This window comes from Topomyia yanbarensis, chromosome 3, assembly GCF_030247195.1.
Source record: "Topomyia yanbarensis strain Yona2022 chromosome 3, ASM3024719v1, whole genome shotgun sequence".
Lineage (NCBI taxonomy): Eukaryota > Metazoa > Arthropoda > Insecta > Diptera > Culicidae > Topomyia > Topomyia yanbarensis.
In genome coordinates this window covers 120260447-120274699 of record NC_080672.1, presented here as the reverse complement: position 1 = coordinate 120274699, position 14253 = coordinate 120260447, and the positions used below count along the sequence as shown (strand labels likewise).

The window sequence follows — 14253 nt, the reverse complement described above, 5'->3', positions numbered from 1 at the left end:
TTTCGACTTAGGCCCTTCTTCTCATATGGAATATAAAGGCTAAACTTACATTTTTTGACAGAACCGGGCGTACGGTTATTATTCACAAAATTATTCTTTAAACGGCGGTTCTATTATATAAATGATAAGCAATATCTACTAGGATCATGTCTACTCGATAGTTGTTGCACATAAACATTCGAATATTTCGATATTTTCATGAAATTCGAAGAAAAGATGCACGCGCCCTATCATTTACATTGGGTTTCTATGCGCCCATTTGCTGAGCCCTATAAAAAAGTATACTGTCAAGCTCGCCCATTTACCCAGCCCTACCCAGCAAGACAGAGTCAGTTTAGCCCTTTTACCGCGCCCTTCTGAAAATTATGTACACCGTTTAGCCCTTCCGCAAATGGTGGTTGCTGAAGGGCGAAATCACGACTGGGATGCAAATTGGGCGTAAGCATTTTTTTAGTTTCTACCCACTAAAAGCACATAGGAATTAAATTCTTTGTTATATTGTCATAAGGTTTACCCAAAGATGCTTCCGGAAAAACATGGTCATAAAGTAATTTATACCTACAATAAAAACTACATTTAGAAAAGCATCGCCGTATATTGAAACTGATTTTTCTCCATTTGAGTACATTGCGACTTTGGCCCTATTGAAAGATCTGTGTCGAATTATCCAGGAGCTGGTAAATTACATATAAATAAATCTGTCGATTAGAACCCAAATAACACTTTATAAGCCATATTTAATTAGAATACAACGAATAAGGTTTTAAAGTCACTATTACATTATTTAAAGACTAATACTTTCGATTAATTTTTTTTTATTCATTATGATCCTGTAAATCTGGCAGCTCTGTCACGTGACGTCTTGCAAACTTTCTATTCCCAGGTGGCAAAACTTGAGCGTAGCGATGTCAAAACATGTGCACGCTACCGGAAAATTACTCAAAATACAGATATACGCGCACCAAAGCTGTATATGTTTAAAGGTACGCCTAGAATGAAGCCAAATCTACTAATCGAATATGTCAGATGGCTACCTATCGTGCAAAGTAAACAAACGTTCTTCTTTCGGAGAACATACAAGAAAAGCATTAGTGTAGATAAAAATAATATTATGGCAAAATATTTCAATCGACTAAACAAGACACTTTATTCAGTTTATTATACTTTTTGTAACAATGTACAATAAATTGCATGGAAGAGAACCATACATAAAGTGCAGCAAGCCACGAAACTGTAAGTCTTCAATTCGCTCCGTATGAATTTATTGTGTAACTCGGTTGAAGTTACTCAAAGTTACAGCAATAACTGTGAGTGCCAGGAACAAAGAAGTAGGCAACATTTCTCTGTACGGGACTCCATAATATACAGACTCTAACGCGCACTAAGACTAGACATGGGAATAGAGGAGGGGTAGTTTCTGTTCCAATTTTACGTCAGAATCTTCCAGCTTCTGATTGGTTGATTCTGACAACTTGCACCATTGGCGATTTGCAACAAAACTAAAAGTTCGAAATGTTATCGGGGTATTATTATGGTTAAAAAAATCGTTCCATAAATCAAGTTCCAACTCGAAACCGAGACCCAATCAGTACCAATGTCAAACTCCTTCATATTTTGGACTACGTAGGAGATTCAGTGAAGACTCCAACTGAGACGTCCAAAAAATTGTTTCAAAATCGTTCAACACGGGTCCAACGATGGGCGTTTGTTGAACGGTTATTTGGACGTTGTCCAAATTGGTCCAACGAATGTCCTTCATTGGACGATTTTGAACCCAACCGTTCTTAGAGGGCTATCAGAGAGAAGGATCGGCTGTGTATGATACAAAGCTGACACTTTCCTATTAGCCGGATATATTCTTTTCTCGCATGATCTGGAGAGTTTCATGAATTTACACCATCTCATGAAGGTTTAGCTTAAGTTAGGAGGAACGGGAAATTATGTTTCGGCGGCTACGGTGCTCAACAAATTTCGGAACAGCATGCATGTTCTACACCATTTCCGTAAGATGTTTACTCATCATCTTATAAAATGACCGACCCGCCGTCGGAAGCAAGCGAACCTGTGATCCACTCGTTTGCCCGGTTTATTCAAACATAGGGGCTATCCCTAGTTTAAGTCCGACTGAGCGGTAGCGAAGTCGGCACGCGCAAAAGCGATGTGGCGTAGCCACATTGGGTAGTGGACACAAAATAAATTTGGCAACACTAGCAAAATGTAAACACAAATGAACACTCCGGATGAACCTATCGTCAATTGACATTTCGACGAGTTTTGATTCGAGCCAATAATATGGGCATTATTTTTTTCGATGCAGCTGATGTTGAAGATACATAATCGAACTTTTTTCCCTTTTTGTACACAAGTTACAAATAAAAATTATTTAGCAAAATTGAATTACCACGACCGCACCTTCCATTGAACATAGGGTAAGGTTGGGCAAATCCGACCTAGTAAATGGTTTGCATGTAAAATGCTTATTTTACATCGGATCAAGTTTTATATACCAAACTAAAGGGTAGACTTCTGGGCAACTTTCTATGCATAGCATTTTATTCGTACCTTGGGAAAATTTCAAGACGCAAGCGTTTTACGAAAACGTCATTTTTGCTGTTTTCAAAAATGGTAGGGTAAACCCGACCACCTATGTTTTTGGTTTATTTAGCACAGATATTACCCAAATTTTATGGGTTTTCAATGATAAATCAATGAATGTTATGTTATTGAATTGTAACATGAAGGAAACGGAATTCAATGTCAATCTTGGAATGTCAAAATCACGAGCACGTAACACGTAAAGATATTCCCATTTTTATCGGAGCAATTGCTCGACGAATACTATATTTATTACATTTTTGTGTCTTTCGTTTGTAATTAGGTAATACTTTCATGGAAATATTTAAGAGATGGCACTGCTTCAGTGGTGGCTATGGTGAATTTAAATGAATGGGAAAGATATTAAAACTTGGGATTTTAAGGAAACTATAATATTGTTGTTGTAAAATGAATACATATTTGATGCAGAAAAAATATCGGAACAGTTTGTAGAAGTTTACTTAGATACTTTGAAACTTTTCATATAAAATCTAAAAAAACTGTTTGCGTCCACACATTTTACTCATTGGTTTCCACCAAGAAAAGTTGAAACTCTTTCTCTCACAACTCTCTGTTTCACTCGTTTTGACAGCAGATTCCCTGCTCATCGCAATCGGAATGTTTTCTTTTAGAATTTAAGCGCATATTTTCGGTTGGAATTCCATCATAAATCAGCCCATATTCCAAATCTCATTCCGAATGAAATTTACTGGGATGAGGATATTTTATGGTACGGACATCTGTGTGTCGTCATAAAGAAGCTCTAGTTTCATGTATATTGCCGCAAGATGTTTAAAATATGGAAAAGCGCACCCTATCATATAACGTAAGCAGAAACGACATAAACTACTCAATTTTGAACCATTGTGCAAAAAATAATAAATAATTACAATAAAAAATTATTTCAATTTGATAAATGAACAGTTTCATACCAAAAAAAGCAGTCTGATTTACCCTAGGGGCAGATCACTCTGGGAATGTATAAAAAATTTGCATCAAATTAGAAAAAATGCATTTAATTTCCATTTTTGCATCAACTTTGAACTCCCTCGCAGAAAAGTTTGTTCAAAAAACGTCCTACACTGATCCACATTATTCGACGTTTTGTGGAATGTAGGGCTAGTTTTTTCGTAGGGTTTTGACGTTTTACACGCAACTAAAAAGACATTGCACGCAACGCAAAATGCATTATGAATTTCTATTTTGATGGAAATAAATGCATTTAATTTCGCTAATTTTTAAAAATGCATCTGCCACTAGGATTTACCCCACTATTTAGAGGTCGGATTTACCCCACCGCGTCATTTTTCATTACGATGCAATTAAAAAAAATTTGAGAAAAGTTGGACTAAATTCATCTATGCACTTTGTAGGACTTTAATCAAAGAATTCCAATACAATTACATTTTCTATACAATCATTTTGACAATCAGAAATTTATTGTAGTCGATGATGCACAAAAATCAAATCAAAAGTTGTAAAAACACACTTATTGTCGTTTGAGCATCTCAATGTAGACTAATAAAATGCCGTCATACCACCATTATGAATATTTTCGATGCTCTACACGACAACAATGCCAACAATTCCCGAAGTGCTTCCGACTTTCGATAACAGAGGGGGGTCGGGTTCACCCAACGGTCGGATTTGCCCCACCTTACCCTATATATTGTAATATTTAGAAGGATGAGCTCTTTCGGTTTATGAAATAAAATGAGAATTTTACCAAAAACAGCATATGGCTTAGGGGCCCAATTGTTAACTCTAACCAAAACTACTGATGTACAGTGTAAACTAACAGATTTCCGTAAGCAATAAAACTACAAAATTACAAACTACAAATTAATTGGAAGAAATTATAACTACTAGAGGGAGCAAAGTGCTACTGTCTCCATGTATTCACGGATTGAGAAACATGGAGCAACGTTGCATCGGGTCTCGCATATCATATTGTATCCCACTACTTTGCCATGTGTACCCGTGACAATATGTGTTATACTAATGCAGCATACCCAAGTAACCATAAGCATTAAGCCATTGCACTATATTGGCTATACATTTGCACTAATGTTGCTTTGAAACTCTATTACAGCATTAACAACGCAATAAAACTCTATATTAGCATCAATAATGCATAGCTGCACAGCCAACATATAGCATTATAGCTTGCTCTATATGCGTATATAAAGCTGATATAACGCGTACATGCTTCAAGGATCTTTAAAGCATGTAAGCTTTACACGTGCATTTAATGCCATTATAGAGCAAATAAAAAGCTGATATAATGCTATTGTAATGCTGTGGGTTTATTTGTTAAGCAACTCTTCTTGAAGATTATATTCGGCATATTTCATTTCAATTGAACATATGCAATATAGTCCAGGAAGCAAACGCAGCGCACTTACCGTGAAGGACGAGGCAAGGTACCTCAGTTCGAGACTTACTAAAGGTAATTTTCGTAAACATTCATATAATGTGAGAACGAAAACCCATTAAGGATATTCATTACAATGTATTAGAACAGAGTCAATTACGGTTTTAAACAGAATATTTTATTTTAAAAATTTTCCTTTTTGCTCATCATACCGAAAGGAAACATAAGAAATGGTTTTAAAATCATGGCGGACAATGACAACCAACTGAAGCTTTTAATAGCATTAGTAGTGCCAATATAAGGCTTTCAAATTTGACATTTGTGCGCTTTTGCTATATAATAGCATTAGTACTGCAGAAACGAGCTGTCAATCTCTGCACAGTAATAGCACTATATTTCGCCTTTTCTGGCATAATATCAGCATTATATAAGTATTTAGGGCTTCACGGCTTTATAGGACAGCTTTATATGTGGATTTAAAGCAGATATTAGGCTACGTTATAATGCTTATTGGTTACTTGGGTATTAACCCCAATAAAAAATATCACAGACAAACAGACATAACACTTGGTCGAATTATCTCTGAGAAACCTCGTCACGATATACTACTACGCTATCTGGTGGAAGATTTGCCTACCATTATATTTTATACAACAGTAAGTCTAGCAGTACTGGCTCTTGTTTGTCATTTCGGAGTCCGAGCACTCGTTTGACGAGCTACCAGACAAACATGTTATAAGCATTCTTGCATTTATTGTAAGAATTCGGCAGATTATTAAATTAAACTTTTAAATTCTAAGCTTGAGCTTGCTTTAAGAGCTCGTAGTAATATCTGGTTCTGATTCAGGTAAGAACAAAATGATTTTATATATGTGGAGACTGTTTCAAAAAGATTTTTTTTCCGATTAATTGCAGATCTCCTATGCAGAAAATAGTATCACACCAATCGCCTTGAACTCAGTAACAAGTACCACAGCTAGAAACAATGCCAGTGGCATTCTAAAAGCCGACTGCTAACCAAGGAATCGATAGAGAAAACGCAAGTTGCCCTGAACAAAGAGAAAATAGAATTGGATTGGACTTTTCCATTTTTCGTTGCAATCGTACTATGAAGCACAAATAAAACATTTATGATTTTTAATCTGTATTTTCTTGTTTGCTTATTGTGAAAAAAATATATAGATATCTTATATTGGAAGGTTCATACGAAACGCTTTGCGATTCCTTTTTCCTGTGAATGCAGTTCGTGTTTTCAAAGCACTTGCTTTCATTTGTTTTAGAAAACATTGAATCAATGTATTGAAAATTTTATCGTTGAGCTTCTTAAAACAGTGTTCGCACACGGGCTCTTTGATTTTATCATATGTAGCGTACTCGATTAGTCTTCTTTTCACATTTCTTCTGTTTTGGTAAAAAAAATATCATGAATTTTTGCTTATAAGCGGTGGAACCAAAGTAGGCATATTTCAAACAATTTGGTGGATGGATAAGTTGGAGAATTTTTCAGTTTACAAAAGTCATAAAATCGACTATCTACATCTACTTCATCCCAGTGAGCAAATTTTCTGGCAGAGACCGCTCTGCTAGATTTCTGTAAGTCTTTGTTTGGCAGCCCTGTCAGATTTCTGCGCGTATCCTGTCGGGTTAGTTGAGCTAGGGCGAACTCGGTTTCGCTCGCGTTTTCTGGCAAATTTTGATAGGAACCGAGCTAAACCTTGGCTAAACTCTGACATAAACTGTGCAAAGATTCTGGCAATTCTTACCTGGTAGAATTTAGCACGAATCGAGCAAAACATCTGACAAAGATGTGGCAGGAAGCGTGCAGAGATCTTGGACGTACATTTCTGGCTCGATTGTGGATAAAAGTGGGCAGCACCGGTTGGTTTAACCGCTTCTGTCAGAAACGGTTGTTGCATTTGAGCGAATTCGTTGCCAGAATTCTCGCACAAATCGCGCAAAATGCTCGCAGAAACTCTTCCAGAATCAATTTCGCTTTGCTCAACTTTTGCTAACTTTCTGCTTGCCACGCTGACCGGGTATTTGCTTGCCTATGTTTTTAATGCAATACATTAAATTATTTATTGTAAATATTACTATTTCTTGGCACTTTCTACTATACCTATATAGCTAGAACTACCATGTATTTCTTTTCAGTGCATTCTCTCTGATTTTTCCACATCCCTCATCAAATACTAGGTGGCGCTTTTCGAATATTTCTAAGATGTGTCATTTTTTTTCGTTAGGTTTGGTGTCATGGCAAAGAAGGTGTCATAAAAAAAGAAAAAAAACCGAACATTTTTTCTAGAGTGTCTGGTTGTTTGGCATCGCGGTAAAAAGGCTTTTATTTTCTCAAAATTCAATCCAAAATCTGTTCCGTTCTTGATTATTCATTTGAAAAAGGTGACGTGGCTACCGACAGTACGGTTTACCTCTAAATGTGCTCATTTAGCGACGAATGTTAGCGGTCAACCGAGACGGCGTGGCATCCATTGAATATATCCTTTCGTCACGTCAGTGGGAAGCAGCCACCGCTAAATTTTTTTAGGAACCATGGAATCTGAGTATTATGAAGGTATGTAAAAACCTAATTTTCTTGTACTCTTGCAAAAGTCGGGAATTATGGGGTTTGTGTCAATTGATATCATTTGTAATTTTATTGAGCACGATAACCTGTTAGTACAGACTTTGAATCAGGTCAAGGAAGTCATCATAGGGAATTTGTGTTAAGTTTATGTAGGAGAAAGTGGGCCACAGATAGAGTTCGTAAATTCGATGAGTAACTAATTTGCAATGAAACTGCTGCTTAGAACTACATTGTTAATTTGTTCTATGACTTATATTCGACAGATCAACAACAGAACCCACCGAAGAAATCGGCAAAGCAGAACAACGCACTGCCACTATGGGGGAACGAAAGTACAATGAACTTGAACCCGCTAATTCTGGCGAACATCCAGGGTTCCAGCTACTTCAAAGGTATGTTGTAGGTACTCAATCGTAATGTGTTTAACATTATAAATTTTATTACAATACATCGTCGGTTTCTATTTGCAGTGTCCTTGTTCAAATTGAAGACTTATCACGAAGTTGTGGACGAAATCTACTACCAGGTCAAACATTTAGAACCGTGGGAAAGAGGCTCACGTAAAACGTCTGGTCAGACTGGAATGTGTGGCGGGGTAGGTAACTCTTGCAAAGTGCAGACATAGTTTACAAAATATGATGTTTTGCAGGTACGAGGGGTTGGTGCCGGAGGAATCGTTTCTACCGCGTTCTGCCTTCTGTATAAATTGTACACGTTGCGGCTGACGCGCAAACAGGTGAATGGATTACTCACTCACGGTGATTCGCCATATATTAGAGCTTTAGGTAAGTCAAGCATCATTTCTGAAACTAACGGCTGAATTGATACATAGGAACTGGAACATTCAGGCCTAGGTTGAATTTTACTTGCATGTTTGTACTACGGTTTATCATTCCAGGCTTTATGTACCTAAGATATACACAACCTCCAGCAGATTTGTACGATTGGTATGAATCTTACCTTTTGGACGATGAAGAAATTGATGTAAAAGCTGGAGGTGGACAGGTAGGTACTACATGGGTAACGCTTAATTCAAACTGGCATGACCGATAACATCCACTTCCGTTTCTAGACTATGACAATCGGACAAATGATTCGACAATGGCTTGTCAAACTAGACTGGTTCTCAACGCTTTTTCCGCGTATTCCCGTTCCTATTCAAAAGCAAATTCAGTCTAAGTTGGAACAGTTCGCTAAGGAAAACAATGTTACATTTTCCGAGCCAGCGGCCGATCGCTACAGTAAAGCCGGCGCTCGGACATACGAACGACCCGGTACGGCAACCACGCGAGATGATTATCGTGGTGGAGAGTCGAGTCGTGCATCTAAATTCGCTGGACACTGCGATCGTGATCGGGAGCCGGCCAGATCTTCGCGAAGTGACTGGGATGACGACCGGTGGCGCGAGAGAGAAAGGGATAGAGATCGTGATAGAGATACGGTACGAGACAGGCGAGATCGCGATCGGGACTACGACCGTGGTAGGGATAAACATCGCGAAAGGCGATCCCGTTCAAGGGACCGAGATAGACGAGATCGGGACAGAGATTACGATCGAGAGCGAAAGTATCGCTAGAGTAGCATTTTTTGCGAGGAGAAACATTAGGCAAAATCATTTAAAACACATTAAGACACCATATAATTCCGGACACAGTCTGAGTACGCGAAAAGTAATCAATACTATTTAATGGTCACTGAGAAATGTGAACCTTTCACCATTTTTTTGGCACTAGATTAAAACGTTGAACTAGACTAAACGTTATTCTCGAAATTCTGAAATATTTTTAATCTTTCTCTCGGTTAACTTTGCATTGCAACATCTGAGATAATGGTGAAGTTTTTTATTCAAGACAAGCTGAAATACTGAGTACCTTTACAGGCGAATAGCAGCAACTTCATTACGGGCTACAGATATATCTTTGCTTACAATTTTCTTACCTTTTTACCTTTTCTTACACAATATTTTACCTCACATTCAACACACATAATAATATCAATAGTTTGATGGGCCGTAATGATAGATCATGCCACGAAGAAGCGTCTCGTCAGGAACGGGTGGGAGAATTACAGACTGCTATATTTGCTGTTAGTAGGTTTTATGATGTTCTGTGCTGTATTGGCAGATTACAACCAAACGGGTAGACAAAATCAAAAGTTTTCTCTCCGATTAGATACGCGCACGGCTAAGTATACATCTTACGGTCCGTCAATTTTACTTTCCAATAACTCCAATCAGGTCAATATCAATCACTTTCCACATAACACAATGAATTCTTCATAGCATACCCAATAAACGGAAAATAACTGCGTATTCGATTAATACGCATCTTACAGTGAAGGAAGCATAACGCGAAGAGATTCTACCTCAAACGATAGAGTTAGTCAGAAGCTATACATTTTCCACAATGGTGTGTCCATTATTTGTTTTGTTCCACCGCCGCCCTTGTTAATCACCTATTTAACTTCTATTGCCACCACCCATACTCACACAGAAACACTTAAATCTATAAACCATCCAAACAAGTGATGAGGAATTTGTTTTCGTTTGGCGTCGAACAAAGAATCCACTAGATCATAAGGTATTTTAGAAGTAGAAGCTCACGTACATTACACACCTAGGGAACGGAAACAGGACAGCTTCTCGCAGGCTCAGGTTTTAAACCCTCACACAGTTACACAAACATACCGACACTAAACACATATGCAACTTGAGACTGGCCTTGTTGAAGTGGAAGTTTTATTCCCTGATTTTGGAGGCAGATAGACAGCACGTAAGTACTTTATGGATCGACAACCGTTAACTAATGTTAAGACAGTTTTAATTTGTCTACCATACGTTGCTCAATATGTGTCCAGGTATTGTCAACTGACATTTCACATAGGCGCAACGTGTAGTTGCAGAATGTATGTAGTTCAGTAATTGATTGAAAATACATTAAAACTTGTGTAAAGTGCGAGACCGCAAAAGGCGATTACCGAAAAAGCAACACCTGAAAGAAAAATAAAATAAAATTGTGAATAAAGAGCTGTACTAGCAATGTTTCGAAAGCTAATTTGTTGTGTTTTAATACGAGAGAACAATATACATCAGAATAGTAAAGGAGAGACGACAAGCCCGATGATATGAAAGACGCGTTCTATGAGAGCTTAAAGCCTAAAGGAGATTGCTCAAGACAAGATGTTAAAATAGTTATCGGAGGGAGTTGGGAGGGAGCAGTTCTTTCACTCGATTATTGGTACGCAGAGCTTTCATTCTTCTACCAATGATAATGCCCTGCGGCTTGTAACTTTCGCTGCTGCTAGGGGGATGGCAATCAGTAGTACCTATTTTGCACGTAAGGATAAGGATATCCGAAAGCACACTTGGAGACACCCAAGTTAGGGTGACCATATCAGGCTAGTAAAAACCCAGGACAGTCTAAAAGGGACCTACCACCACCCTCCCCCTTATAAAACGTACACTTTCTAGTCTCGCAGCATTCGATCACGGAGCACATTTTCGGATTTACTGTTATGCGTTTCTAGCTATATCATAATTAACAAAAGTTTCAAGTTGTTTTTGGAGAAATCTACAATCCTTGATTGAGTGGAAGAAGCAATATATTTTGGACTTGTAGGCGATGGACCGATAAGGAGTATTCAGTACTAAATGCATGTGATTAAAGTACAGCAGATACAGCAACGGTTCCAAGCAATTTCCCTGGGCTATTCCTGACTTAGAAGTGAATGTGGGTGTCTGGCAATTTCCAATGACAACCATTACCTCTCGGTCTGTGTGCTAGAATCGAAACAACTACAAAATGTACCATTGATACAAAAATTCTCCATTTTAAGTATTGTTATATCATACAAATGTGGCAGATAGATCGAGCTAAAATATCTGTTGGAGCGCGGTGTTCCCTACTCCTTGTTATGTAGGATGTTACACAAGGCAAGTTAGTCGTTATTTTGCATCCAGACGTGAAACCAGGTTGCAGTTGTTTGTCGGTACTGCTTGCATTGATCCTGAAGTGCTTCCATAATCACCAACTCGAGACAGCCTTCAATGAAGTAATTCCACGGTAGGAATTAATGTCTCGGTCTTTCCTTTCCTTCCAGCGGTATGGGAAAAACCAACTGGCAAGGGATGTTCCAAAGAAAAATCAACGAAACGTTGATGTGTCTTTTCAGTATCACCGACGCGATGAATTGTAAAATGATTTAAGCCTAGAAGATAATCTGGAAATCATCGTTTCATCGACAGCAATATCGCCAAGAGTTTGACCCAGAAATGGAACCGGTTCGATTAGTTCTCTCTGTTTTGATTAGTTTTCTCTGTTTTTTAATGTTATTATTAAAACGTAACGTTAGTAACTAGAAATATTATTTTTTATCATATTTGTTACTATATTCTATTATTATATCTTAATATCTGTCCTCCATCGTTGAAATCTAACATCCAAAACGAAATATAAAGAATTTCAAACAAAGAGCAAGAAAGGTGAATCAGTGACGCGAATCTGCTAGCCATAGTCAACAGAATTATAGCAGAATTTTGAACGCGAAATTTTAAAAATATTGCCGTGTGCCGAAATCTTGAGTAGATACCGTAGATACTCATATCAGCCAGATTTTCTTTCAAGCAGACTACAGCGGATTAATGAGTTAACGCAACAATTTTAGTTTTATGGCTTGCTAGAAATGCAATCTAAGCTTTATGAGTGGCTTCTCTTTTCAATATCCCTGTAAGAAAAATGATTTGAAAAGAGAAATAACGAGGTACTATTGATAGATAAAAACGAGACATCAGATGATACAATGCAAAGAGAATAGTGAAAGAGACGCAGAGTGAAAATCAGTCAAAACGGCAACACTCCCTTTACGATGATTTCAACACTAGAATTTGGCAACCGTTTCCAAAGGCAGCACTTTAAATGACTCCTATTATATTTTGAAAACAAACCTTTTGTCGATCGTTGGATTTGTTTATCAAACGATGTGCATTTCGAAACGAAGAGATGAAATAATTCTAAAGCTTGTTTTTACTCATACATAGACTCTAAAATGCACCTTACAATCACGATTGCACTAAATTCTGACGAAAATTCAAATTTCTTTTTTGATAGATTTACAATACTTATCTCCTCCAACTCAGACATGAGTAATGTTTATTTACATTGCACGATTGGTCTGCTCAATAAGGTATTTTTGGCTTCACACTATTCGTCTCTTTCCCTATTCTCTTTGATACAATGGAAAAAAATCGAGTGTACTAGTGGCTTTGATTCTCGTACTCTGCTTGAGAGTGAGTTCACGCGTCAGTTGTGGTTGCCGAAAATGCGACCTGGACCAGAGTGAATAAAACGCAGGTTCATTTAAAAAAAATTAGGCTCAGAGGAGGAAAACCAGGACAAATCAAGTGTTTTCCTTGTCATCCCAGGACACCAGGACTGTCAGTTAACCCTTAAATGCGCAATGTTGTTTTAAAACAACATTGTGAAAACCATCTCAAAATTATTCTAGTGACGTATTAAAACTGCGAGACAATTTTCAGAAAATTTGAAAAAAAAATTGCTTTGCGCCTTTAAGGGTTAAAAATCAGGACATGTCCTGGAAAACCAGGACGTATGGTCACCCTAACCCAAGTGGCAGTACTTGTTCCCAAATAGACCTTCAGTGTCCCAAACATCGACTCGGATTGTTATTTCGTAGTAGCAAAGATTCTTGCAGGATTATCCAGCGTCACGAGCAGCCCGGGGACAACTTGACAGCTCCCATATATTGAACTCATAAGCAAATTTTGTGGTTATTTGGTGATGTCATGGCAGCTCGAATGGAACAAAATTTAAAAAAGGCGCATCCCATCTATTATTTTCTATAGCTGTAAAAAATGAACAATTTAAGCATTTCTATTACCAAATTTATTTCGCTGTTCAAATTAAAAACTGTCCATACCTTAACAGAAACATAGATTCCATTTTGGATCTAAAAAATCCAAGAAAAATAAATTGATTTTCAGAAATACAAGAAGATGGCTTTAAAAATCGAGCCACTTCCACTTATATTGAAATTTCCGAAAATCTTCGAGATCGAACCAACATGAAATCCTCCGATAGACGCCGTTCAATTAGTTTTCTGTCGGGCTGGAACTGAGTAATATGCGAAATGAATTATGAAGGAATCCGTACCAAAACCATCGCAAAATCTTTTGGACAGAATTATTGCAAAAGTCGAATAAAACTCTGGCAAGAGTCGAACATAATTGTATATGGGGCCGTACACAAATGACGTAGCTTTTTTCGGCCATTTTTGACCCCTCCTTCCCCCTCGTAGCATTTGGTCACTAAATTCTAATCTCCCCCTCGTAAATAACGTAGCATTTACCTACCCCCCTCCCCCTCGTCCCATGCAAAGCGCCCGGGTGATGAAAAAAAATTACATGTTTTTCAATTATTTTAAATACATGTCCTTTCAAAATGTTTGACGACTTTTATCAACATTTTCATTATAACAGCAAATTGCGTGCAAAATAAGCCCATTTCATCACAAATATAGTGTTGATTGTTTTGATTGGAATTTTATAAGGGGAGCATAAAGAGAAGTTCTCTCAGCTCACAATCCTGCAGCTGCCAATGATTCTAAGAAGCATACGTTCATCTAAATTACTAAATTTTGTTTGGTTGAATACGAAGTGAAAATTTAATTTAGCTCCCAAACTAAG

General features: G+C 37.6%; 1 protein-coding gene across 2 annotated transcripts; it reads left to right on the top strand.

Annotated features, from left to right (window-relative positions):
• The first annotated feature begins 7225 nt into the window (after positions 1 to 7225).
• LOC131690652 (pre-mRNA-splicing factor 38B) lies at positions 7226 to 10606 on the top strand. Of its 2 annotated transcripts, none has more exons than XM_058976584.1 (6): positions 7226 to 7541; positions 7817 to 7956; positions 8024 to 8148; positions 8203 to 8338; positions 8452 to 8558; positions 8626 to 10606. In XM_058976584.1, exons 2-6 carry the CDS (start codon positions 7872 to 7874, stop codon positions 9127 to 9129), a joined length of 957 nt encoding a protein of 318 aa, XP_058832567.1. In that variant the 5' UTR covers positions 7226 to 7541; positions 7817 to 7871; the 3' UTR covers positions 9130 to 10606. The 2 variants fall into 2 exon arrangements, with proteins under 2 accessions (XP_058832567.1, XP_058832566.1); XM_058976583.1 differs by having other exon boundaries at positions 7227 to 7541; positions 7817 to 7945.
• Positions 10607 to 14253: the final 3647 nt, after the last annotated feature.